Here is a 24479-nt window from a genome sequence, read left to right on the forward strand (position 1 = left end):
CTCAAATTAGCTGCACCATCTCCAACAGCAATTTTGCCATAGAGGAACGCACAAACGCTTTCAATTCTGCTGTGGTTCATGTCTTTTTATCATCCAAGATGCGTCCTGTGCTGGCTTCATCAAACTGCTGAGATTCAACAAGGTGAGTCTGAACCTCATTAGCAATTTTCTCAGATGTGGTCAGGGAGACAGTTTGGTGTTGCAAAGCTGAAGCTATACAGCTTCACAATGAACATGATACACAGCTTTGTTTAGAGACCAGTGAATGTTTCATTAATTGATACACACAGAATGCTTTCCTCGGCCAAGATCCCCCCTCCCAAGGTTTTTAATAAATGCCTTAAGATCCATTTTGAACAGTTAAAGAGATGTTTTGTATTAATTTGCCATTATCTCTACATTATGTCGTTCATGCTCTTAATCTGGTTACTTTTCTTTTGAAGGAAAAGCTGCTGCACAGTGCCCATATTTGGAATGTGCTTCTGATCTGGACTGGGACCCTACATGAGTTTCATAGCAATAACATCCACTATTATTTGCCTGTGAAATTGCTGTTTACAGCAAATAGCACTTTTAAGGGCAAATAGCAACTGTAAGGAGGGTGATTTATCAGCAGGAAACAGGCGCCCCTCCCCAATCTGGAGCAGTTCAGGGTACCAGGGAGTTGTTTTTCCTTCAAAATAAAAGAGGCAGCTTAAAAGTGTGAATAATGCAACATGTAGTTTGACCCTTACAGGCTTTAAAGGTACACTGAACTGAAGTTCGGTTGCAAATATGACATAATTCTACCTTGCCTTAATCATGACTGAGAGTGCTTCCAGACCAGGCTTTTATTTTGCAATTGCCCTGTCTCAAATACTTAATTGTACAGGGGGTCCAGGTGATGTAGTCTACCATTTCTAACCATCCTGAGTTTTCTCACTGCTTCTTCCATTTTTTTTTCTTACCAGAAAAGAATCCATTAAGAAGGTGGGAAAGGCAGAATAACTGCACAACCCATTTTGATTGGTAATAGTAAGTCTTCCATCGGGAAACACCATTAGATAATGGCTTGGTTTGCACATGATAATAACCTAGAGTATAGGATGAATATTAGGGTGACCATATGGAAAGGAGGACAGGGTTCCTGTATCTTTAACAGTTGTATAGAAAAGGGAATTTCAGCAGGTGTCCTTTGTATGCATTCAGCACATGGTGAAATTCCGTCTTCTTCACAACAGTTAAAGCTGCAGGAGCTATACTAAGGTGACCAGATACAAAAGAGGGCAGGGCTGTGAAATACAGGGCTGTGATGTAAACAACAATACGATGCCATTCCTTTGTTTGCATTCCCAGCTGATCCATGGAAAAGGAGCAGGAGAACCACACCACCTTTGCTGGATTTATCCTCCTGGGACTCTCCGCCTCGCCAGAGTTCCAGGGACTTCTCTTCCCCATCTTCCTCTCCATGTACCTACTTAGCCTGCTGGGGAACCTCTTGATCATCTTACTGATCTTCTCTAGCAAGACCCTCTTCCATGCCCCTATGTACTTCTTCCTCACCCACCTGTCACTGGCTGACTTGGGGTTTAGTTCCAACGCTGTGCCCAAGATGCTGCAGATCTTGGTGTCTCAGACAAACACCATTTCTTACAGTGGCTGCCTAACCCAGATGTATTTCTTTGTGGTCTTTTGTACAGCAGATAACTTCCTGTTGGCCTCCATGGCATATGATCGCTACATAGCCATCTGTCGCCCACTACATTATGCTACAATAATGAGCTACAAGTGCTGCTTACTGTTGGCAGCAGGGTCTTGGCTTCTATCTTTTTTCCAGGGCTTGTTATATGTATTTACAATATCTAATTTTTCTTTCTGTGGGTCCCGGGAGATTCCACATTTCTTCTGTGACCTCCACCCTTTACTCCAGCTCTCCTGCTCAGACACTTCATCTGCTGAAACACTGCTCATGTTTGAAGGTACTGCAACCATGCTTGGACCACTCATCCTCATCGTCCTCTCCTACATCTTCATTGGATTCAAGGTTTTGAAGGTCCCATCAGCTTCTGGGAAGTACAAGGCCTTCTCCACTTGCAGTGCCCACCTCACCACAGTGGCCTTGTTCTATGGCACTCTGATAGGCACCTACATTCGCCCGTCCTCCACTTACTCTGGCTCTAGGTTGAGAGTGGCATCTATATTCTACACCGTTGTCACCCCTATGCTCAACCCTTTCATCTATAGCCTAAGGAACCGTGAGATGCATGAGGCCCTGAGGAGGTTATTGAGGGTTTGGTTTCAGAGGAGGAAAGTCATGGGGAAGTGAGAAGATCACAGAATAAGCCCTGAGCAAGTTTGAAAAGCAGATAAACCTGGCAATCAATAGGAAGACAACAAGTTTTCTCTAGTTTTTACACTGTTCTGGAGCTTTAATCCTCCTCTTCAAATATCATGCATGTGAAGTCACATGTGAGTGCTTAAAGATGCTCCTTTCCATTCTTTCACTAGTGTTTCAGGGCATACTATTTCTTTGTGAAAAATTAAGCTGTTACCACCTCTTTGGGCCTTTGAACAGCTTTATTTTGAAAGTGCTCCCCGAATGACCTGCGATAGTTGGTGGTGGCTACCCCAAGCTCCCTGAATTTGTGTCATGCTCCAGCTCTTAAGACGGGAGCTGGAAGAAAGAGTTTAGCAATTTGCATCTGCACATGAGAAAGCTGATTTGCGATTTTTCTTTCCTGGCAGGTTGGCAGGAAGCAGTCGTAGGGTGCTACCAATGAATTTGTGGCTTTTGGGGGACTGATGCTGTCTCAAGGCTAATACTCCCTCTGCATTTTCCATTATGAATTAATTTTACTTTCTCTCTTTCTCTTTGTAGAATTCATACCCTGCCCGTCAACAATTTTCCCACGGCAGATTTGATATCTGAGTGTGGCAAACTAGGCAAGCAACTGATGCTTACTAGGAAGGTCTTGTGTATATGGCCCTGGTACAGTGTCATAGATACGCCCCATATCTCAGAGTGAATTGCTGAATTCTCTTCTGCCGGGTTCCTCTGTTTCTGGATGAAAACCACTTGCCCCTCTTTCAGTGCCAAATTGCCCACCAGGGCTTATCTGTATGGACCATATTTGCCTGTAATTGCTCATGTAGTCATCCCATGTTGATTTTTTTTCATGCTGCAACCAGTTGAACAGGTCGCATAAGATCAATTGACCTTTGAGTTTTGTTTCCCCAGTCATTAATGAAGAGTAGAATTGTTTATTAAAAGTGACCAACAGCTATCTATCTGCCTTCTTTTACCTGTGTCTAATTTATTTCCTTTAATATTGCTGCATGCTCAGATAGTTTACCATTCTCTAGTGGGGAAATTCTAGTTCATCTGCCTAGAAGAATAAAATCCATGCCACTGCCATCATTTAGTCTATGAGCTCATTACTTATAAATCCTTAGTATGCTCATGGCCTATTTCTATCTTTTCCCCATTTGGGCAATGAAAAACATTTCCACCCTCATCCTATACAGCAGCCTTCCTCAACCTGCTGCCTTTCAATTGTTTTGGATGTCAACCCCCATCAGCCCCAGCTTACACGGCCAATGGCCAAGAATGCTGGGAGATGTGGTTCAAAACATCTGAAAGGCCCCAGGTTGCTCTAGGGATTAGAGACATTCATGAAGGAGACAGCTACCAATCATGATGGCTATATATTACCTCGGTATTAGAGGCCTCAGTATACCAGTTGCTGGGAAATATGAGCAGGAGGGTCCAAGCACTTGTGTCTTGCTGCTGGGTTTCCCAAGAGGCATCTGGTTGGAATTGTTGTAGATCACAAGCTGAATATTAGCCAACAGTGTGATGTGGCTGCAAAAAAAAAGTTATTTTGGGCTGCATTAATAGAAGTATAGCTTCCAAATCACGTGAGGTACTGGTTCCCTTCTATTTGGCATTGGTTAGGCCTCATCTTGAGTACTGTGTCCAGTTCTGGGCACCACACTTCAAGAAGGATGCAGATAAGTAGGAGCGGGTTCAGAAGAGGGCAACCAGGATGATCAGGGGTCTGGAAACAAAGCTCTATGAAGACAGACTGAAAGAACTGGGCATGTTTAGCCTTGAGAAGAGAGAATTGTGGGGAGACATGATAGCACTCTTCTTGAAAGGTTGTCACACAGAGGAGGTCCAGGATCTCTTCTTGATCCTTCCAGAGTGCAGGATGAAGAATATTGAGCTCAAGTTACAGGAATCCATTTTCCGGCAGGACATCAGGAAAAATTTCTTGACTGTTAGAGCAGTACAACAAAAGAACTAATTACCTAGGGAGGTAGTGGGCTCTCCCACACTAGAGGTATTCAAGAGGCAGCTGGACAGCCATCTGTTAGGTATGCTTTAAGGAGGATTCCTGTATTGAGCAGGGGGTTGGACTCGAAGGCCTTAATCAGTGTCCTCCAAGAAAGCCTGCAGCTTTTCCACCATGATCCTCTCCAATACCTTCCCTAAGAAAGGGGTACTTGCAACTGGGTGATAGATGTCTAATACCATTGGGTCCAGAGTGGGCTTCTTCAGGAGAGGTCGCACTATTGCCTTCTTAAGGATAGCATTCACCACACCCTGGACCCACCCAGTCAAACCTCTTCAGCCAGGAAGGCCAAGGATCGAGATGGCGTGTGGTTGGTCTCATTGCTGCAGGTACCTTGTCTGCATCATCAGGCTGCAGCAATTGAAGCTGCTCCCACAAAATCAGACAGATAGTCAGACACCTCGAATGAAACTGCCCCAACAACATCATGTTTGTTGCGGAGACAAGTGATTTTGTCCTTAAATGAGGTTCAAAAAGGTCACAGCAGCTCCTTGAGGGAACCAGGGCCCCATTTGCTGAGGAGAGTGGTAACTACCCCCAGAGCACATGAAAGAGCTCTGCTGGACAGTTACTCAAGTACACAATGGAGGCATCAAAGTAAGCCTTCTGTGCTGTTTGCACCACTGTGCAATAGGCATGATTATGTGCTCTAGAGCATGCTCAGTCATCTTCACTTCAGGTTTTGCACCATTTGTGCTCTAGCCAACATTTAGGCTGTTTCATTGACCACAGTTTCCCAATATACCAGGGAGCAGAGCGAGCTCCACAGCGCCGGAGAAGGCACTCAGGTACAATCAAGTCAGTGGCCCTCCGCATCTCACTGTTCCACAGTGAGGCTAGGGCCTCAGTTGAACCACCAGCTCTATCCATGGGAAAGTCCCCAAGAGCATTCAGAAATCCATCGGATTCCATCAGTCTCCTGGGGCGGCCCATCCGAGTGGGTTCCCCACCCTTGCAGGAACGAAGTAATGCCATGAGCTCGAATCTCACCAGGAAGTATTTTTTCATAGCCAGAATGTCAATTTGAATTTCAAATCCAAAATTTCAGTAGAGAAATGGGAAACGTTTGGGCCACTTTAGAATACTTGTGCATTTTCTTCTCAGCTCTATCTCAAACCTGCTTCATCTTAATATCATTGAGCAGTCTTTGGATGAAAAGAGGCAAAAGAGCCCTTTGGGGGAGTTAAAATTTCTCCTGGATAACACATTCCAGCAAGGTGATGGAATACTTGCTTCTTGATGTAATTTCTTTCTCCCACCAGCTCCGGAGGATGCTGGGTTGGGAAATTATCGGGCTGCACAATTGTTTTGGGGCCTTTGTATCCCCAAATTTCCAAAACAGCCTCTGTTTTTTGTTAACTAGTTCCCCACAGAGCACTCTCTGCTGCTGCTTCACTCCTTGGGGAACCACCGTTAGGATCACTGAAATCTCCCCCTCTTGTGGCAGCACACGTCCTCCTCTCAGCCATTGGCTGGGTTCATTTGCTCCAGCCAAAGCAAGGAGTCTTTGTCCTTGGAACCAAACAAGTATATACAGAACGATCTTTCCCAAAGCTGGAACCTGTCCTCGGTGCTGACTCCAAAATCTTGCAGATCCAATAGAGGTATGGTATCATTTCCAGCTATATTCTATGGACAAAAGCTAGCATCTTTTAGTATTTCATTCTACAGATGAGCAAGAATTTTATTTGGGTTATCATTTTGAATAAGAACTTACCCAATTTCACAAATGTGTTCATAAACAGGATGAAAGGAGTTGAGATTAAAGCATTTAATTTGGGAGAAAGTGAAACTAATATTTATTTATTTATTTATTTATTTTAATACATTTATATACCGCCCCACGGCCGAAGCTCTCTGGGCAGTTTACAACAATTAAAAATGGTAAACATTAAAAGTATACAAAATTTAAAAAACCATCAAAAACATAAAAAGTATAAAAACAACAGTTTTATACAACAATTAGTATAATAGATTTGTGGATGGACAAATCTATTATACTAATAGATTTGTCCATCCAGGCAGAGGGCTTTGATTTCTTATTTCTTCAATGACTTTGAATCCCTGTGTATTCAACTTACATTCGTAATGCTAAATTACTATAGTTTTTTTCTGGAAGACTCATAATCTTTAACAGCAACATGGCAGGCAGGTACAACAGGTTCTTTTTCATGGGAATAGCTGTACCAACTGAATTGGCTGCATGCAGGTGGATGATGTCCTGAGGAAGCGGCTTTGCAACCAGCCACTTTTTAACTTATCTACATGGGCTGTGTGCCCAGACTGGGAAGACCGCCAGGTACCAGCAAATACACCAAATGAAGAGATAACACTTAATTTGTATTTCTCACACAGTTCAAAACATAAAGAAACAGAACAGTCTTTCTGTGCTTATGCCGAAGTCAAAGCCAGTCCATAAATCCATCCAGTTGTCATAAAGGGTCCGGGAGAGAGGGTCATGAAAGTCCACAAAGCCAGTCTGAGTTCCAAAGGGCAAGAGAGAGTCACAGAGTCCAAGAAGTCCGTAGTCCAACCGGTACAGCAGAAACACGACAAGGCCAAGGTTTCAAGGTCCAGAGCTTTCTCAGGCAAACCAGATTAAGTCTGACAAGATCCTGGCCTGCGCACTGTTACTTAAATACCCAAGCCCAGAATCACAGCTGTTCCCTGTTTATCTGGCGTTTAGTAGCAATACGCTTGGATCTGCGTAACGTCTCCTTCTCCGCCCTTTGTTGTTTGAACGATGGCACCGGTAAGATGTTTGTTTGCTCTTCCTCTAAGGCTGAGCTGGAGGGAGCCTCTGCTGGCTGCTGCCCAGCCATGCTGGTACTGGGTCCAGCCTGCGGCTCTTCATCCCCAGACTCATCCCCGACACATGGGATGGGGACGGGGAGGGAGGGTGGATGGGGGGCTTAAGTAAAAAAAAAACACCCTCACCTTGTCCGGAGTCTTCGGGGCGCACATGGCCCCTTTAACAAAAAAAGAAAAAAATGGCCAACATTGCAGGGCTTCCGTCGTCCCTGTGCGTCGGCCGTCTAGGAGGCGGGGCGGCCGGCAGGGTCTAGCAAGGTCCTCAATCTACCCCTTTGTACAGAGTTTTGCACTTCTTCCATCCACATGAATTTCAATCAAAAACAGCCTGAGCTGAAAGTATTTCTCCATCTCCCATAATACTAGAACCCAGGGTCATCCATTGGTGGGAGATTCAGGACACATAAAAGAAAGTACTTCGTCATACAGCGCATAGTAAAAATATGGAATTCGCTACCACAAAATGTAGTGATGGCCACCAATTTGGAGGGGATCGACACTAGTCAAGTTAGAACGTGTCTTACTGTTTTTAAGTGTGTGTTTGGTAGTATTTCGCCACATGACGTTCAGTTTGAGACGTTTTATTTTTGTCTGTTCTCCGGTTTTTATTTTGAACTTCTCTGAAATAAGTCGTTCTATTTGGTATGATGTGGCTGATTTCATTGTATTAAATGGGTTTCCTGTAGTTCTTTTTGTGAACTGCCCAGAGAGCTCCAGCTATTGGGTGGTATAGAAATGTAATAAAATAAATAAATAAATAAATAAATAGCCAATCGCATTCCTGGGGGCATGTTTATGTAATTTCCGTGCCCAAAATTGGAGCTGTTTTTTCCTTTCAAACCTCTTTTTTGCAGACATTTTTTGGTTTCAGTTTTGGGAGGCTGCTTGCTGGATTGTTTGCTGGTGGAGAGAAGAGGAAGTGGGAGGGGAAATTGGCAGATGGGGAAAAAGAACAAACAGATTTGTTTTCTTAGTGTGGCCAAAAGGAATGCATTCCCACGGAAAGAGAAAAGTAAGTAAACGTTTTAAAAACTGCTACGTTTTAAATTGTTCAAAAACGAAACGTTCAATGACTGTAAAAACGTTTCATATATTAGTGTAGATCCCCTGTTGGATGACTTTAAAAGGGAGTTAGATAAATTCCTGGAGGAGAAGGCTATCAATGGCTACTAGTCTTGATGGCTAGGTGCTACCTCCAGTATCAGAGGCAGTAAGCCTTTATACACCAGTTACTGGGGAACATGGGTGTTAGGGTGCTGGTGCACCTGCACCCTGCTTGTGGTTCCCTGGTCAACAGTTGGAGTGCTGGACTAGATAGACCCTTGGTCTGATCCAGCATGGCACTTCTTATGTTATCTTCTTATGAAAGAAGAACTGCTGGAAAGAGAGTGTATATGTGTTTCTACCCTGAGTTATTTTTAAAGTTCAAAATCACGTCGCACTGCTGCTTTTTCACAAGGTGGGAGACAGAGATACAGTGATGGGGGAACACCATATCCTTCCTTGTGGGTGAAAAGGCAGCTGATTTAGAGTTGAAAAGGGGCTGGTATGAAAGAGTTAAGCAACCTCATGGGCAATGCTGACTAATGTGAGTTGTAGGCCAAGACTTCTGGAAGTGCACAAGGTTGGGGAGGGCTAGTCTATGGTTTAAGGTCTGTTTCAATGGCTCTCTGAAATGATGAACTGCATGTCTCTTTGGTCCCTCTTTGACACTGGCTATCAGGCTTTCAGGATCTCTTAGAATTGATGTTTCAAATAATCATGAAATGGAAACACTTCTGAACATGAAGTGCACCTAGTTAAATTATGGAACTCAAGATGTAGTGATGGCCACCAATCTGGATGGCTTTAAAAGGGGGTTGGATAAATTCCTGGCGGCGAAGGCTATCAAGAGCTACTAGCCCTGATGGTTGTGTGCTATCTCCAGCATTCGACGCAGTAAGCCTGTGTGTACCAGTTGCTGGGGAAAATGGGCAGGAGGGTGCTGTTTCACCGTGTCCTGCTTGTTCATCCCTGGCCAATGGCTGGTTGGCCACTGTGCGAACAGAGTGCTGGACTAGATGGGTCCTTGGTCTGATCCAGCAGGGCTCTTCTTATGTTCTTATGAAGAAGAGGGCAGCTCCTCTTGCCGCCTAGAGTGATAGTTGCGAAAGTAGGATTTGCCAATGTGCACAGAAGCAAATTTTTCTCTGGGTTCAGGCAAGCCAACTTCCTCCCTAATTTGGAGGGATCTGGAGGGATCTTTAAAACAGAATATCTTTGGGATTATGCTCCAATTGACTATGATCTACAGAATTCCAATACTGCACTTTTAATATGAAAGTCCAGGAGTGAAACTGTCAGGAAAACAATACAAGCCTAACCACATACAGGGCACCAATCCAGTGACTCTTCGAAAAGCTGGGTCCAAAGTACCCAATGGGAACCTTCCCCGTTACAACACTCTTCTTCCCCAATGAGAAAAATTGGAGATTTCTATAAGCCTTGATCCTTTTCTTGTATATAAGATGCATGAATGACTTTTCATTGGGGGGAATAGAAAATTAACTGGATGCGTATGATAACTAAAAGCTTCATCCCATGTACCTGTTTCCCTTGAATTATCCCCTACAGCGCTAAGCTGTCAGCATTGTTGTTGATGTTGCTTAATCACACCCCCGGCAGCAGCACTTTGCAAAGGGTTTGAAGGGGGGAAATGTATTTTTTTATATATAAAAAATCAATGGATGACCCAATCTGATTCAAATTTGGTATGCTTAAAGCTCTCCTTAATATCTATTACTGTGCCAATTTTGATGTCTTTATGTTTAAAGCTTACACAGATGTTAGCATTTGTTTAATTTTTCTCAAATCCTGCTCCTGCGCCCCAGTGGCCGCTCGGAAAACAACAAATGATAACGCTCGAAAAGTAGTACCGTAATATTGCACTTCTTTTGGCTTTTTAGCACAATTAAAGCAGGATGCATGGGAGTACTTCACAATCAAAGCAGATTATAAGGTGGAAAACTTCTGAGTCCTTTGCATGCAATTCACAGTGATTGCACAGTATAACCCCGGTGTGATAAAGCTCTAAAATGTCCCATAGCAAATTCTGTCATGTCCCAATGTACTTCTCCCACTGAAGCTGATTTTTCATCTTTGTACCTAGACGTAATACCTGGCTGCTGCATAGACAAGAATGTGTCCCCACCCACCAGATTCATCTTGCAAGCTGAGCCATGGAAAGGGAGCAGGCGAACGACACCAGCTCTGCAGGTTTCGTCCTCCTGGGTCTCTCCGACTCACCAGAGTTCCAGGGGCTCCTCTTCCCCATCTTCCTCTCCATATACCTACTTACCCTGCTGGGGAATCTCTTGATCATCTTGCTGATTTTCTCCAACAGCAGCCTCTTCCATGCCCCCATGTACTTCTTCCTCAACCACCTGTCATTGGCTGACCTGGGATTTACTTCTACCACGGTGCCCAAAATGCTGCAGATCGTCGTTCCGAAATCTCTTCAGGTCGCCTCTTTTAAGAACGTTCCTAAACGAGGCAGCTCTTTCTTATTGCTTTTCTTTCATTTCGTTTCGTTTGAGCGGTTCACACTTCTGTCCCTTCCGTCCCAAGTGGGCGTTTTTTAGGGGCTGGCTTTGGGGGATGCTTGTGATGTTCTCTCTTGCTCCCCCCCTTTTTTAAAAAATTCCTCCAAACCCAGAATTTCCTGTTTGGTCGTTCGTTGTGATCTATGTGGAGAAGATGGATAGGCAAATGGAGTTAGTCAGCATCATGGCTGTTTCCATCAATTTACTCCTATGTGCTCTTCGAGCACTGTCTGTGCTCGAGGATGACTACCAGCGTTGCCGCTCGCGACTCCTTAAAATCATGAAAATGCACCAGAGATGGAGGATGCTGTTCTTGCAGCAGCTGGAGCAGGAGAGGAACTTTGTGGTGTTAGGCACCGAGTTCATTCGTCTCCCTGCTTTTTTCAGACGCTACTGGGTCCGTCCCAGTAGCAAGGACTGGTGGGAGAATTTAGTTCTGAAAGTATGGAACGACAAAAGGTGGATCGAGAGCTTCAGGGTGACTCGAGCCACGCTGTTTGAAATCGTTGCTGAGCTGACTCCTGCACTCCAGAGGAACCAGACCGCCATGAGGGAGCCCCTTTCCGTGGCTAAGCGTGTGGCAATTGCTATTTGGAAGCTGGCTAACCCGGGGTTCTATAAAAATGCAGCAGAGCAGTTTGGGGTTGGCCACTCGACAGTTGGCGAGGTCTTTGTTGAAGTGTGCTTGGCAATGGAGCTAGTTCTTCTTCGTCGCACAGTCTATCTTGGCGATCATCGAAAGGTATTTTTTATTTCTTCTAAGAAAAATTGGATGCACAAGTGAAAATGACGTTCAATTTTCCTCAGTGTTTTGGCATTCCCATTTTGTAATTTTTTTCCCAATTGTTATGAACTATGCGCATCAGTGCATATTCGTTTATAGGCTCTTTACTGAGCGCAGCGTAGTCTGTGTATAGTGTATAGGCACAGAGCGCAGGCTAGTGTGCTTTGAATTCTATAGGCAAACCTCAATTCTGGCGTGAAAAGCAGCCATTTTTTCTCTTCACCTTTCCAGCCAGGGAGGGGGGAGGGGGCAGGTATCCATTATCCCCAGCCTTCCCTCTTTCGCCATTCCCAGTTGTAATTTTTTTTAATTGTTATGACCTATGCGCATAATCTATGTTAACATTACTGGTGGTTTAAAAATTGACTTTCACTTTTTAATACAGGTAATGGATGGCTTTGCAGCGTTGGGATTTCAGGGAGCCTGCGGAGCCATGGATGGATGGCATATTGAAATAGTTTGTCCCATAAGGCAAGGCAATGATTTCATCAATCGCAAAAACTATTATTCCATGATTCTGCAGGGGACTACGGACCACACTGGCCGCTTCACCCATATTGACGTGGGGTGGAGTGGAAGGAACCACGATGCCCATGTATTCAGAAATTCATCCCTCTTTGAGGCAATGAATGCAGGACTTTTTTGCCTCTCAAATGAGGTTTGGAGAATTGGGGACGTCGAAGTGCCGCCTTTCATTGTTGCTGATGGGGCTTATCCGTTGTGGAAATGGCTTATGAAGCCCTATGGGGGTAACCTAGAGCCACCGCATGCTCACTTCAACTACTGCCTCAGCCGTGCCCGGAACGTGGTCGAACATGCCTTTGGGAGGCTGAATAGCAGATGGCGGTGCCTCAGTTCTCGGCTGGAAGTGGAGGAGGAAAATGTTCCTTCAGTTATTACGGCTTGGGTAATTATGCACAACATCTGTGAAGCCAGAGGTTACACAATCATTAACAGAGACGGACCTCTAAACCGTATTACACTGGCGACCCTAGGACAAGCCTATGTTAATGATGCAAACGAGCGTCTAGCTGAGGGAACAGAGGTTAGGGATGCAATTTGCACATACTTGTGGCGCCAGAGGGAGTTGCGTCGGTAAAATTAAACTGAACTATAATTGCAATGTTGTTGCTGTATTCTCTCTCTGTGCGACTTTATGTTTTGTGTAACGTTCTTTCATATTGAATAAAATCATGGTTTTGGCAGCTGTACTTCCGTTTTAAATTATTATCCCTGCGCATGTCCGATTATCTGCAATTACTTCACCGTGCATATTCATTTAATAGGCTCTTTACAGAGCGCAGCATAGTCTGTGTATAGTGTATAGGCGCAGAGCGCAGGCTAGAGTGCTTTGAACTCTATAGACAAACCTCAATTCTGGCGCGAAAAGCAGCCTCCATTTTTCCTCTTCACCTTTCCAGCCAGGGAGGGGGGAGGGGGCAGGTATCCATTATCCTCAGCCTTCCCTCTTTCGCCATTCCCAGTTGTAATTCTTTTTCAATTGTTATGACCTATGTGCATCCGTGCATATTCGTTTAATAGGCTCTTTACAGAGCGTAGCGTTGTCTGTGTATAGTGTATAGGCGCAGAGCGCAGGCTAGAGTGCTTAGAACTCCATAGGCAAACCTATTCATGCATATTTGTGTAACGTCCTTTCATATTGAATAAAATCATGGTTTTGGCAGCTGTACTTCCGTTTTAAATTATTATCCCTGCGCATGTCCAATTATCTGCAATTACTTCACCGGGTTTGTAGGGGGCGTAATTCAGGAAGCAAACCACTTCCTGTACTATACCCCGTGTATAGAACAACCTCGTGTATAGTACAAAATGGCCCCCAGGAGAGTTGCTTTTTGTCAATTTCACGAAATAGAGTTGCTGCTGGAGGAACTGCAAAAATCAGGCCATGCAGAGCGCCTAATGTGCAGCTCTAATTTAAAAACAATACATATTTTTAAAAAAGCAGCCCAAACTCTGACCGGCGAGGGATACCCGCGGAGCGCCATCCAAGCCCGCATGAAATTCAAGAGTATTAAGGCTAAATTCTTTGAGGCCATGGAAAAATACCAAGGGCAACCCCCAAGGTGTCATAGGCCCCCTCATTTTGAAGCTCTTTTTAGGCTGTGAAAAGAGGCAGGGGAGCCAAGCTGGTTTGAAAGGAGACCTGCTAGTAAGTTTATATTCTTATGTAATATAATGAATTTTTTTTTAAAGATTACATAGTTTTTTCATATGCTGCTTCATTACAATTTCAGTCTTGTCTGATAACCTGGCTGTATCTGCAGCAGTTTGAGCACTACAATAACAATCATGTTACTGTAATGTTAAGGCAATTACTATTGCTATACTTATGAAGTTGTGTCATTACATAACATATATAGACTGTAACCAACTTAATGAAACAGCAATGTAAATTTGTTAAGTAAAGACAAGAAATGTCAATACATATTGTAATAAAAAAAATTGCTTTTCCAGTTAAGAGAGCATATTTTATTTTTTAATTCAGTATATCATTATCTTTAACTTTATTTAAAATATTTTAATAGAATAAAATAGCTATGACTTTCTATTGCCAAACGTTAACATTAACAATTGTTCAATACTCTAACGTACTACTTCTTTGTTTACTTTTCAGACATGCAGCCAGCTCACAGCCAGCAACACTCGGATGAGCCACCACTGTCACCAGCAGTTGATGAGGCACTGTCACCAGCAGTTGCTGAGGACCCAGGTCTATCCCTGATTCCAATAAACTGTAGAATAATTTAACACACGAAGGTAATGAGTGATGATCCCTTTTTTTCATAACTAAAAGTACATGCTTTCCCTTTCAGGGACATCAACCCTCCATCCTCCTGCAGCTGAGCAGTCAGGGCAATCATTGGGGAAACCAAACAGTGACCCAGTGCTACAAGCTGTCGTCCGGCTGGAGGGTTCGTTTCAAAGAACAAGTAAATATGTTTTTTAAAAAAAGATTTTAAAGTGTGAATTGTGAATAACCTCTTTCCTGCATGGAATATTAACGGTTATACTTACTCTATTCATAGTGCGTCACTTGGAAAGGAGAGTCTCCTTATTAGAGGAGGATAATCGCCAGCTAAAATGCACCATCGGGCTCCAGGTGCTCCAAGAGGGTCCACCAGCACAAGCCCCTCCAAAATGATCAGTGATCAAAAACTGTTTTGTAAATTTTTTTTTATTTTAAAAAATAACTTTATAATGTCGTATTAAAGAAATGAAAGAAATGTACAGTATAAAAAAGTATATTACCATGCACTTAAAAAATAGTTGTTGCAAAGAAAACATAAACGTGTTCTCTCCTTTATTGTAGTTATAATACTTACAATGCCCTAAAATAATTTTTTAAAAAACAAAATTATAACTATTACAGTAGGACCACAGTTTAAACAAAGCATTTACCAACTCCATAAACATTTAACACGTTAAAAGTGGTTAGATGACTAATATTAAAGTGATGGTGAAAACACAATAGGAGGTTTATTAAGCCTTCTGGGACTTACAGCATCTGCTAAAGCTCCATTAAACTACTAAAGGTAAACGTGCTAAATACTAAAAAAAACATTACAAGTACAGCAACCATTTAACAACATCATAAACCATCTACATTAACATTTAACAAGTTTTAGGTTACTTCCACACTACTTTGACAGTTATGGAGAAAACACTAACGGACGTTTAATCAGCCGTCTTGGACGCTCAGGATTTTCTACACCTCTTTTTGGAGTAGATGTAGCAGACATAATTTCCTCATTTTCAAGAATCTCAGCATTTACATGCTGAGCAGCAGATTGAATCTCTGCTATTTCTGCAGCCTGGATATTCCTCTGTCGCACCATGCTGTTGGCATCTAGAATTTTATCAACCAGGCGTTCCAAAATAGATGAGTGATGTGCAATAGAGTTTATCAGCATCTTCCTGTCGCGTTTGTATTCCTCATCTGATTCCAAGGACTTGTGTAAGAAATCATTAAAAAAAGTTGAATCTTCCTGCATCATTGCTCTTGTTTTGGCACTTTCTGACGAAGAGTGCTGCATTAACCGTTCAGCAATATCATTTGCTGTACGTCGGGTTTTTCGATTTCTAGTCATCGCAAGCCTTGTGGCAAGCGACAAAGTGGCCTGTGTATTTGGAATCCCTGTGTCTGATAAGAAAAAAAAGGAATTGAAGTTAGAGGTAGTGGTTGTTGGCATTATCATGACTTAGAATATTAATGTCTAAAACATAAAATATGATGGATGGTATAATGTTAGATTTACCAGTTTCAGGGTGCTGGGATGCTTGCTGTTGTGCATCAGCTGCAGTGCTGCTGGTTGAGCCTGTTTCTGTGAATATAAGTTGAAAAAGATGAACTCAGTTCCTCTTTCCATAGTTTACATGTTCACAATGGTTCATGTTATTAAATTGAGGAATATAAATAGTTACAATGTTAATATACTACATTAGAATGTTTTTAAAAAACACAGTAATAAAAAGTAACAGCATTATTAAATGTGATTATTGCATTGGAAAACATATGATTACTCGTAGCCAATGCTACCCCGGAGAAAACAGGTTCAAAACCCAAAATATTGTCAGCCCATCTTTAACAGATCCAAACCTTGCTCCACAGTAATCAGTGCTTGCTCTTGATCTGTCAATGTGCAGCTCATATTTGGATCCGAATCCATGCTGACCTGTTCATCTGTGAGTAGTAAAAAAAAGCAATACTTAATACACACTTCTCCTGTAGGTAAGGGAGAAATATAATATTAACAAAAAAAATACTCACCATTGTAAAGGTCTTCAGTATTCACCGTTTCCAGAGGCACATTTTCTTCTTCCTGTGAGGACCCATAACTGATGTTCGATGAACTTCCGGATGAGCTGCTGCTGCCTGATGATGGCATGGTCCTTCTAATTTCTAAACTTGATACTACACGCTTAGGTCTCATTGTAGCATCACCCCTGAGAATGCTGTGTAGCTGTGAGAAGTAGGGACATGTGGTTGCATTGTTACCTGACTTTGCATTGTGCATGATCACTCTACGATAGTCTAGTCTCAAAGCTTTGCTTTTCCTCCTGCACTCTACAGCTGTTCGGTTGTGCCCCCTCTTTGTAGTTCCTGTGCTATCACTTCAAATGAATCAATGTTCCGATGGGTTGCCCTCAGTTGCTCCTGAATTTTTTCTTCCCCCCATATGTCAAGCAAATCCAGAATTTCTGGGTGACGCCATGAGGTGCCTCGGCCCTTACTGCCACTTGCCATTCTCAGATCTAAGGATTATGAAGAAAAAATATATTTATAATATTATTAATTAAGAAAGATGTCTCTTGCTTAAACTCGTTAACTCCTTGATTTGGTTTTAATGTTAGGTCAATGATCACTTAGCAGAATTGCTAACAGAATGTAGTTTTTTAATATGTCACCAAAAATAAAGCAACTTTTAAAAGTATTGCACTTGGAATAACTCTCCTCCTAAAACCGTTACCTGAAATATGAAGAACAATTACAAGCATGAGGGAAATGCAAGCAAGGTTGTGGGGAGAGGAGTGGGGGTGTCTGGGAGACTATACAAAAGTAGGTAAAGTTCCTGAACTGAAATATCAGTTCTAAGAGATACATGTAAACTTCAGCAGCCAAAAAGGAACACTGATTTAATGAAAAAGGCATGCAAAAGCTTTATAAGCAAACATTTCATTCCACATTAGAGTGCAATAATCTATGTGGGGGTGGGGTGGGTTTGTGTGTGGAGGGGAGAAACTTAACATTAATTACATTTCAACATCTAGACATTAAAACATCATCATTTTCTTGTAAAGAAACAAGTAACATTACAAATGAGAAAGCAAAAAGACTGAACGACTGAGGATAATGGATACCTGCCCCCTCCCCCCTCCCTTGCTGGAAAGGTGAAGAGGAAAAATGGAGGCTGCTTTTCGCGCCGGATTTGGGGCTTGCCTATACTAGCCGGCGCTCTGTAAAGGGGGAAAAGGTGGGATATAAATAAATAAAAAAAGAATTACAACTGGGAATGGCGAAAGAGGGAAGGCTGAGGATAATGGATACCTGCCCCCTCCCCCCTCCCTGGCTGGAACGGTGAAGAGGAAAAATGGAGGCTGCTTTTCGCGCCAGAATAGAGGTTTGCCTATAGAGTTCAAAGCACTCTAGCCTGCGCTCTGCGCCTATACACTATACACAGACTACGCTGCGCTCTGTAAAGAGCCTATTAAACGAATATGCACGGATGCGCATAGGTCGTAACAATTGAAAAAAAGAATTACAACTGGGAATGGCGAAAGAGGGAAGGCTGAGGATAATGGATACCTGCCCCCTCCCCCCTCCCTGGCTGGAAAGGTGAAGAGGAAAAATGGAGGCTGCTTTTCGCGCCGGATTTGGGGCTTTGCCTATACTAGCCGGCGCTCTGTAAAGATTTGGCGCTTTGCCTATACTAGCTGGCGCTCTGTAAAGAGCCTTTTAAACGAATATGCATTGATGCGCATAGATCAGAACAAATTAAAAAAAATAGAAATGAGAAAGCCAAAAGCGGGAACGACTGAGGTTAATGGAACTGACCTCACCTGTCCTCGCACGCGGAAAAGTTGATGATTAAAGATGGATGGTGTGAGGTAAATGGAACCGACCTCACCTGTCCTCGCACGCAGAAAAGTTGATGAGTAAAGATGGATGGTGTTGTTCGGACCGGAAATGTTATCGGAAGAGGAAGTCAAAAGGCAACAAAGTAAGTCTGGTGGGCGGAGCGGGGCGGGGAGGAAAGAGCGACTAATTGTTTCACACCTTGGAAGAAGGGACACCTTAAACTGACCTAAGACGGACTAAATAACAGCGCCCCAAAACTGGGAAAAGGCGCTTTGAAAGTACGCCTGTGTGTCCCGATGAGCTTCAGGGCGCACTCCAGATGCAAGCGATTTCGGAATGACGTGTGGATCCGCCCCCAGGCAAACACCATATCCTACAATGGATGTCTGACCCAGATGTATTTCTTGGCAGTCTTTGTAGCCACAGATAACTTTCTGTTGGCCTCCATGGCATATGATCGCTATGTAGCCATCTGCCGCCCACTACATTACACTACAATAATGAGCCATAAGCGCTGCCTAGTGTTGGACACTGGGTCTTGGCTCCTGGCTCAAGTCCACTCCCTGTTGTACGTTCCTTTAATATCTGGTTTTTCCTTTTGTGCTTCCCGAGAAATCCCCCATTTTTTTTTTTGCGATTTCCACCCTTTACTCCAGCTCTCCTGCTCAGACACCTCATCTGTTGAAATGCTGTTTGTTACTGAAGGTACTCCAGCTCTTCTTGGACCACTCATGCTCATTCTTCTGTCCTACGTTTTCATTGTGTTCAATAGGGATGTGTTCTGCTTCTAATCGGACCGGAGAAGCAGGAGCGGAGCGGGGGGCTTCGCCTGCCCTTAAGGCAGAGGCGAAGAGGATTGGGGGGCCGGCGGAGCGTGGCGAAGAGGATCGAGGTGAAGGTGGATCTTTCGCCTCGATCCGGAGCTCCGCCGGAAAGGTAAGTGGGGTTTACTGGGCCCTGCCGCTGTCACAGCAGGGCCCGGTAGCCCCCCTCCCCGCCCTCCTCTCCCTTACCTGCCTCCATCCGCGGTCTGTCAGCGTCTTCAATTGAGCCCGCGGTGCCACCAGGAAGCCTGGGCCGCTTGCGGCCCAGACTTCCTGGTGGCACCGCGGGTTCAATTGAAGATGGCGATGGACCACGGACGGAGGCAGGTAAGGTCCCCCTCTCCCTTGGTCCTTTACCGGGCTCTGCCGCTGAGACTGCCTTGAGTCTTGGCGTGCATATGTATCCCTGGACAAGCTATCATGGTGGTGAGTTTGAGGTTTCTAACGTGCAAATTGACGGAGCTATGGAAAGGGGTGTGAATGGGGTGCCCGGTTTACATAAATTCCCCAAAAATCAGGGGATGATGAGACTGCCTTGAGGCTCAGCATGCGTGTGCAGCCCTGGACAAGCTATCATGGTGGTGAGTTTGAGATTTTTAACGTGCAAATTGACGGAGCTATGGAAAGGGGTGTGAATGGGGTGCCCGGTTTTCATAAATTCCCCCAAAATCAGGGGATGATGGGACTGCCTTGAGTCTTGGCATGCATGTACACCCCTGGATAAGCTTTCATGGTGGCAAGTTTGAGATTTTTAACGTGCAAATTGATGGAGCTATGGAAAGGGGTGTGAATGGGGTGCCCAGTTTTCATAAATTCCCCAAAAATCAGGGGATGATGGGATTGCCTTGAATCTTGGCGTGTGTGTGTATACCTCCATGAGGTGTCATGGTGCCAAACTTGAGGTTTCTAACTTTAACAGAAAAAAAGTTGTATACTTTTTTAGCTTAATGCAAGCCTATGGGGGGAAATGGAGCTCCGATCCGGATCCGGAGCTCCGAGCAGAGCGAAGTGGACATAGGCGGAGCGGGGGCGGGGTGGAGCGGCCCGATCCACAAATCACGGATCTGGAAGTGAAGCGGAGCGGGGGGTCCGTGCACACGCCTAGTGTTCAAGGTTTTGAAGATCCCATCAGCTTCTGGGAAGTACAAGGTCATTTCTACTTGCAGTGCCCACCTCACCATGGTGGCCTTGTTCTATGGCACTCTGATAGGCACCTACATTCGCCCGTCCTCCACTTACTCTGGCTCTAGGTTAAGAGTGGCATCTATATTCTACACCGTTGTCACCCCTATGCTCAACCCTTTCATCTATAGCATAAGGAACCGTGAGATGCATGAGGCCATGAAGAGGTTACTGAGGGTTTGGTTTCAGAGGAGGAGAGTAATAAATCTTCTATATAAATAAAAATGTAAATGTTCGTTCGAAGCAGACGTTATATCTCCGAAACTTCTTCACCGATTGCTTTGAAATTTTGACACAACGTTGCATTCGAATATGCGAGCGTTGTTATGCAACTATGTTCTATATGGGGACAAAAGTTTGTCTTAAAATCGAAGAAATAGGCCTCCTCAAAACCAGTCCTGCTGATCATTGTGACATCGCCAACCAGTAGGCCAATCCACTGCCTCTGCCTCCTCTCACATTTGCATGTTCTCTCACAATTGGCTGAGTGAATATAGATGTCACACCTGTGACAGTTACACGTTCTGAAGAAAGGTAACTGCCAGGAGTTTCCACTAACCTCCTCACCGTAAAAACATCCTTTTTAAAAAACCAAACAATCTGCTTTACTTCATCCAAATAATGCCTCGCAGAAGATCACACTTAGGTCGTCGTACTCGCAGAGCGGAAGCACGGCGACGAGAAATTGCAAATCAGACTGAGGAAGAACAGGCATCAGCAAATGAGAAAAAAAGAAAAAGAATGCCTCAAATACGTGCCAAGGAACCAGCCAAGCAACATTCAGCCAGATTTGAGGATGCACGGTTGCGAGCACAGCAATCGCATTCTACAGCTTCAGATCTGCTTTGTTCTCAACAGAATGAACGCGACAGGCTGAGAGTGGCTGAAAGATGTCAACGAGAAACAGCACATAAGTGTCAAACACGACTCCGTGGTAAACAATCACATGATTACAATCGCCTTGCATTCCGGTACAACCCAGCTGATGATTATAGTTTGAGGCGGCATGTTCTCATCGGCACTGTGACTGAAGTGTGTCCTTATTGCAAGGCTCTTAAATTTAATGGAGAAACAAAAGGAATGTGTTGCGCTGCTGGAAAAATTAAACTGCCTCAACTTGGAGAACCACCAGAGCCATTACAAACTTTGCTTGCCAGATATACCACAGAATCAAAGCATTTCCTATCTAACATCAGGAAATACAACTCATGCTTCCAAATGACGTCGTTCGGTGCAGAAATCATCACAGCTCCATTTATGCCAACTTTCAAAGTCAAACGACAAATTTATCATAAAGCCGGCTCCTTCCTTCCGTTTCAAGATAGTCAACATAAATTCCTACACATGTATTTCATTGGTGATGGCAATGATGAATTGAATGCACGCTGCGGAATTTATACCGGCATAAAAAGGTCCATTGTTTCAAAACTGCAACAGCTACTTCACGAAAAAAACAATTTAGTACATTTGTTCAAAACAGCAATTGACATGATGCCATCTGATACACACAAGATTGTTATTCATGCTGACAAAATGCCTGCTGGAGAACATGTGCGAAGATTCAATGCTCCAACTATAGACGAAGTGGCAATTGTTATAGTCGGAGATCAATCTTGACAGGACCTTTCAAAGGTGAAGATGTCCTCATTCCTCGCATTCCTATGATTCCAATAGATCTGCCATTTCAATTTAAGAGATTGCAATTCCCCATTCGATTGGCGTTTGCAATCACCATCAACAAAGCTCAGGGCCAATCTTTAGAATTGTGCGGTTTACACAGCAGGAGCGGAGCGGGGGGCTTCGCCTGCCCTTAAGGCGGAGGCGAAGAGGATTGGGGGGCCGGCGGAGCGTGGCGAAGAGGATCGAGGTGAAGGCGGATCCTTCGCCTCGATCCGGAGCTCCGCCGGAAAGGTAAGTGGGGTTTAGACACAGATTGCTTCTCACATGGACAATTATATGTTGGGTGTTCTAGAGTCGGCAAACCAGACAATCTCTATATCTACACAGACAATGGAACAACTAAAAATATTGTATATCCACAAGCATTGTGAAATTAAACATATTAGAAACATCTGCTTTGTCTTTTCTTTCTTTTCAATTTAACCAGACTGAGCCACAGCAACGCGTGGCAGGGTACAGCTAGTAAATAAATAAATAAATATAAATAAATAAATAAATGATGAAGTGAGAAGTCCGGAGTGAATTTGTCAAGCTAATAAATATGGCAATCCATAGGAAGACAATGAATTTCCTCCAGCTTTCACATAATTCCAGCGCTTTAATTATCATCCTCATATGTCATGACTGTAAAATCACATGTGAGTCCATAAAGATGTTCCTTTCCATTCTGTAATTAGTATCTCATGGCATCCTATTTCATTGTGCAAAGTTAAGCTGTTACCATCTCTCTTGGTACCCAGAAACCCTCGGGCCAGTAAAGACCCACTAAAGCTGCTTGTGGTTCCACTAAAGGACAGAGACAGTTTATGACAGATAGCTTATATCCCTCAACTGCAAAACAAATTGCAGGCCAGTTGGGAAGGACCCTATATTGTTAGAGAAAAATTGGACACGTTAACCTATGTAATTTCATCACAACATCAAAAGAGAAGCAGAACTGTGCATGTGAATATGTTGAAGACATATAGAACACAGGAAGAGAAAGAACGGCAAGTATCTTTAGTCCCTGAAAGAGAAAGTCTACATGTGCCAGATCTATTAAGTGACAGTAAACAGGAAGGTGGCAGCACTGGGATACAAAAATATCAAGTGCAGTTCAACAGGAATATGAAAATATCCAGTGCAGTTCATATAAATCCAGTTGTGAACATATAACAAGCCATGACGGAGACAGCAATGTGAAAAACAGTTAACAGAAGTAAGGAATAAAACAACTGTGAGGAAAAATGGCAGAAATTTTGGCTTTAAAGAAAGATGCACTAATTGAGAGATGTAAAATGTTGAAAGTAAAGTTTGAGGGGGAAAGAACAGAAGAACTAAAAGTTATGTTAATCAAACATCAAGTACCAGACCCTAGTGAAAGAAACCCTGTGGTGAATATCTCTGACCTTGCTTATACAGAAACATTGAGAGAACAAAACAATATTGATGGCATGCCTGTATAAATTGGTCCTTCCAGGCTTGTCGCTAAAAACTTTTTCATGCTGTTGCAAGATATTCAAAATACCCTTCTTCACTGGCTCCTCCACATTGCCATTCCATACATAATTGTTATGGGCTGTGTTACATGGGAGGAGAGGGGCTACCACATGCTTTGAATTGAATAGAATCATAGAATAGCAGAGTTGGAAGGGGCCTACAAGGCCATCGAGTCCAACCCCCTGCTCAATGCAGGAATCCACCCTAAAGCATCCCTGACAGATGGTTGTCCAGCTGCCTCTTGAATGCCTCTAGTGTGGGAGAGCCCACAACCTCCCTAGGTAGCTGATTCCATTGTCGCACTGCTCTAACAGTCAGGAAGTTTTTCCTGATGTCCAGCCGGAATCTGGCTTCCTTTAACTTGAGCCCATTATTCCGTGTCCTGCACTCTGGGAGGATCGAGAAGAGATCCTGGCCCTCCTCTGTGTGACAACCTTTTAAGTATTTGAAGACTGCTATCATGTCTCCCCTCAATCTTCTCTTCTCCAGGCTAAACATGCCCAGTTCTTTCAGTCTCTCTTCATAGGGCTTTGTTTCTAGACCTCTGATCATCCTGGTTGCCCTCTTCTGAACACGCTCCAGCTTGTCTGCGTCCTTCTTGAATTGTGGAGCCCAGAACTGGACGCAATACTCTAGATGAGGCCTAACCAGGGCCGAATAGAGAGGAACCAGTACCTCACGTGATTTGGAAGCTATACTTCTATTAATGCAGCCCAAAATAGCATTTGCCTTTCTTGCAGCCATATCGCACTGTTGGCTCATATTCAGCTTGCGATCTACAACAATTCCAAGATCTTTCTCGTTTGTAGTATTGCTGAGCCAAGTGTCCCCCATCTTGTAACTGTGCATTTGGTTTCTATTCCCTAAATGTAGAACTTGGCATTTATCCCTATTAAATTTCATTCTGTTGTTTTCAGCCCAGCACTCCAGCCTATCAAGATCACTTTGAAGTTTGTTTCTGTCTTCCAGGGTATTAGCTATCCCACCCAATTTGGTGTCATCTGCAAATTTGATCAGCGTTCCCTGCACCTCCTCGTCCAAATCATTAATAAAAATGTTGAAGATCACTGGGCCCAGGACTGAGCCCTGCGGCACCCCACTCGTTGCCTCTCCCCAGTTTGAGAAGGTTCCATTGATAAGTACTCTTTGAGTCCGATTCTGTAGCCAATTGTGGATCCACCTAATAGTTGTTCCATCTAGCCCACT

General features: G+C 43.7%; 2 protein-coding genes across 2 annotated transcripts; both read left to right on the top strand.

The window, feature by feature from the left end:
• Nucleotides 1-1342: 1342 nt before the first annotated feature.
• Nucleotides 1343-3005, top strand: LOC134393937 (olfactory receptor 1J4-like). The gene is made up of 2 exons (XM_063118964.1): nucleotides 1343-2301; nucleotides 2858-3005. The coding sequence occupies exons 1-2, from the start codon at nucleotides 1343-1345 to the stop codon at nucleotides 3003-3005; spliced, it is 1107 nt and encodes a 368-aa protein (XP_062975034.1).
• Nucleotides 3006-10363: 7358 nt separating this feature from the next.
• On the top strand, nucleotides 10364-22552 carry LOC134393938 (olfactory receptor 1361-like). The gene is made up of 4 exons (XM_063118965.1): nucleotides 10364-10645; nucleotides 18468-18861; nucleotides 20029-20312; nucleotides 22535-22552. The coding sequence occupies exons 1-4, from the start codon at nucleotides 10364-10366 to the stop codon at nucleotides 22550-22552; spliced, it is 978 nt and encodes a 325-aa protein (XP_062975035.1).
• The last annotated feature ends 1927 nt before the right edge of the window (nucleotides 22553-24479 follow it).

Source organism: Elgaria multicarinata, chromosome 3 (assembly GCF_023053635.1).
Source record: "Elgaria multicarinata webbii isolate HBS135686 ecotype San Diego chromosome 3, rElgMul1.1.pri, whole genome shotgun sequence".
Classification (NCBI taxonomy): domain Eukaryota; kingdom Metazoa; phylum Chordata; class Lepidosauria; order Squamata; family Anguidae; genus Elgaria; species Elgaria multicarinata.

Bases quoted from the DNA above. Each gene is read 5' to 3' on its own strand.
- LOC134393937 (XM_063118964.1), top strand. From the start codon at position 1,343: ATGGAAAAGGAGCAGGAGAACCACACCACCTTTGCTGGATTTATCCTC. The intron at 2,302-2,857 runs GTGAGAAGATCA...TTCTCTTTGTAG, and splicing joins AGGAGGAAAGTCATGGGGAA to AATTCATACCCTGCCCGTCA.
- LOC134393938 (XM_063118965.1), top strand. From the start codon at position 10,364: ATGGAAAGGGAGCAGGCGAACGACACCAGCTCTGCAGGTTTCGTCCTC. The intron at 10,646-18,467 runs GTCGCCTCTTTT...ATCCGCCCCCAG, and splicing joins TCGTTCCGAAATCTCTTCAG to GCAAACACCATATCCTACAA. The intron at 18,862-20,028 runs TTTTCATTGTGT...GGGGTCCGTGCA, and splicing joins GCTCATTCTTCTGTCCTACG to CACGCCTAGTGTTCAAGGTT.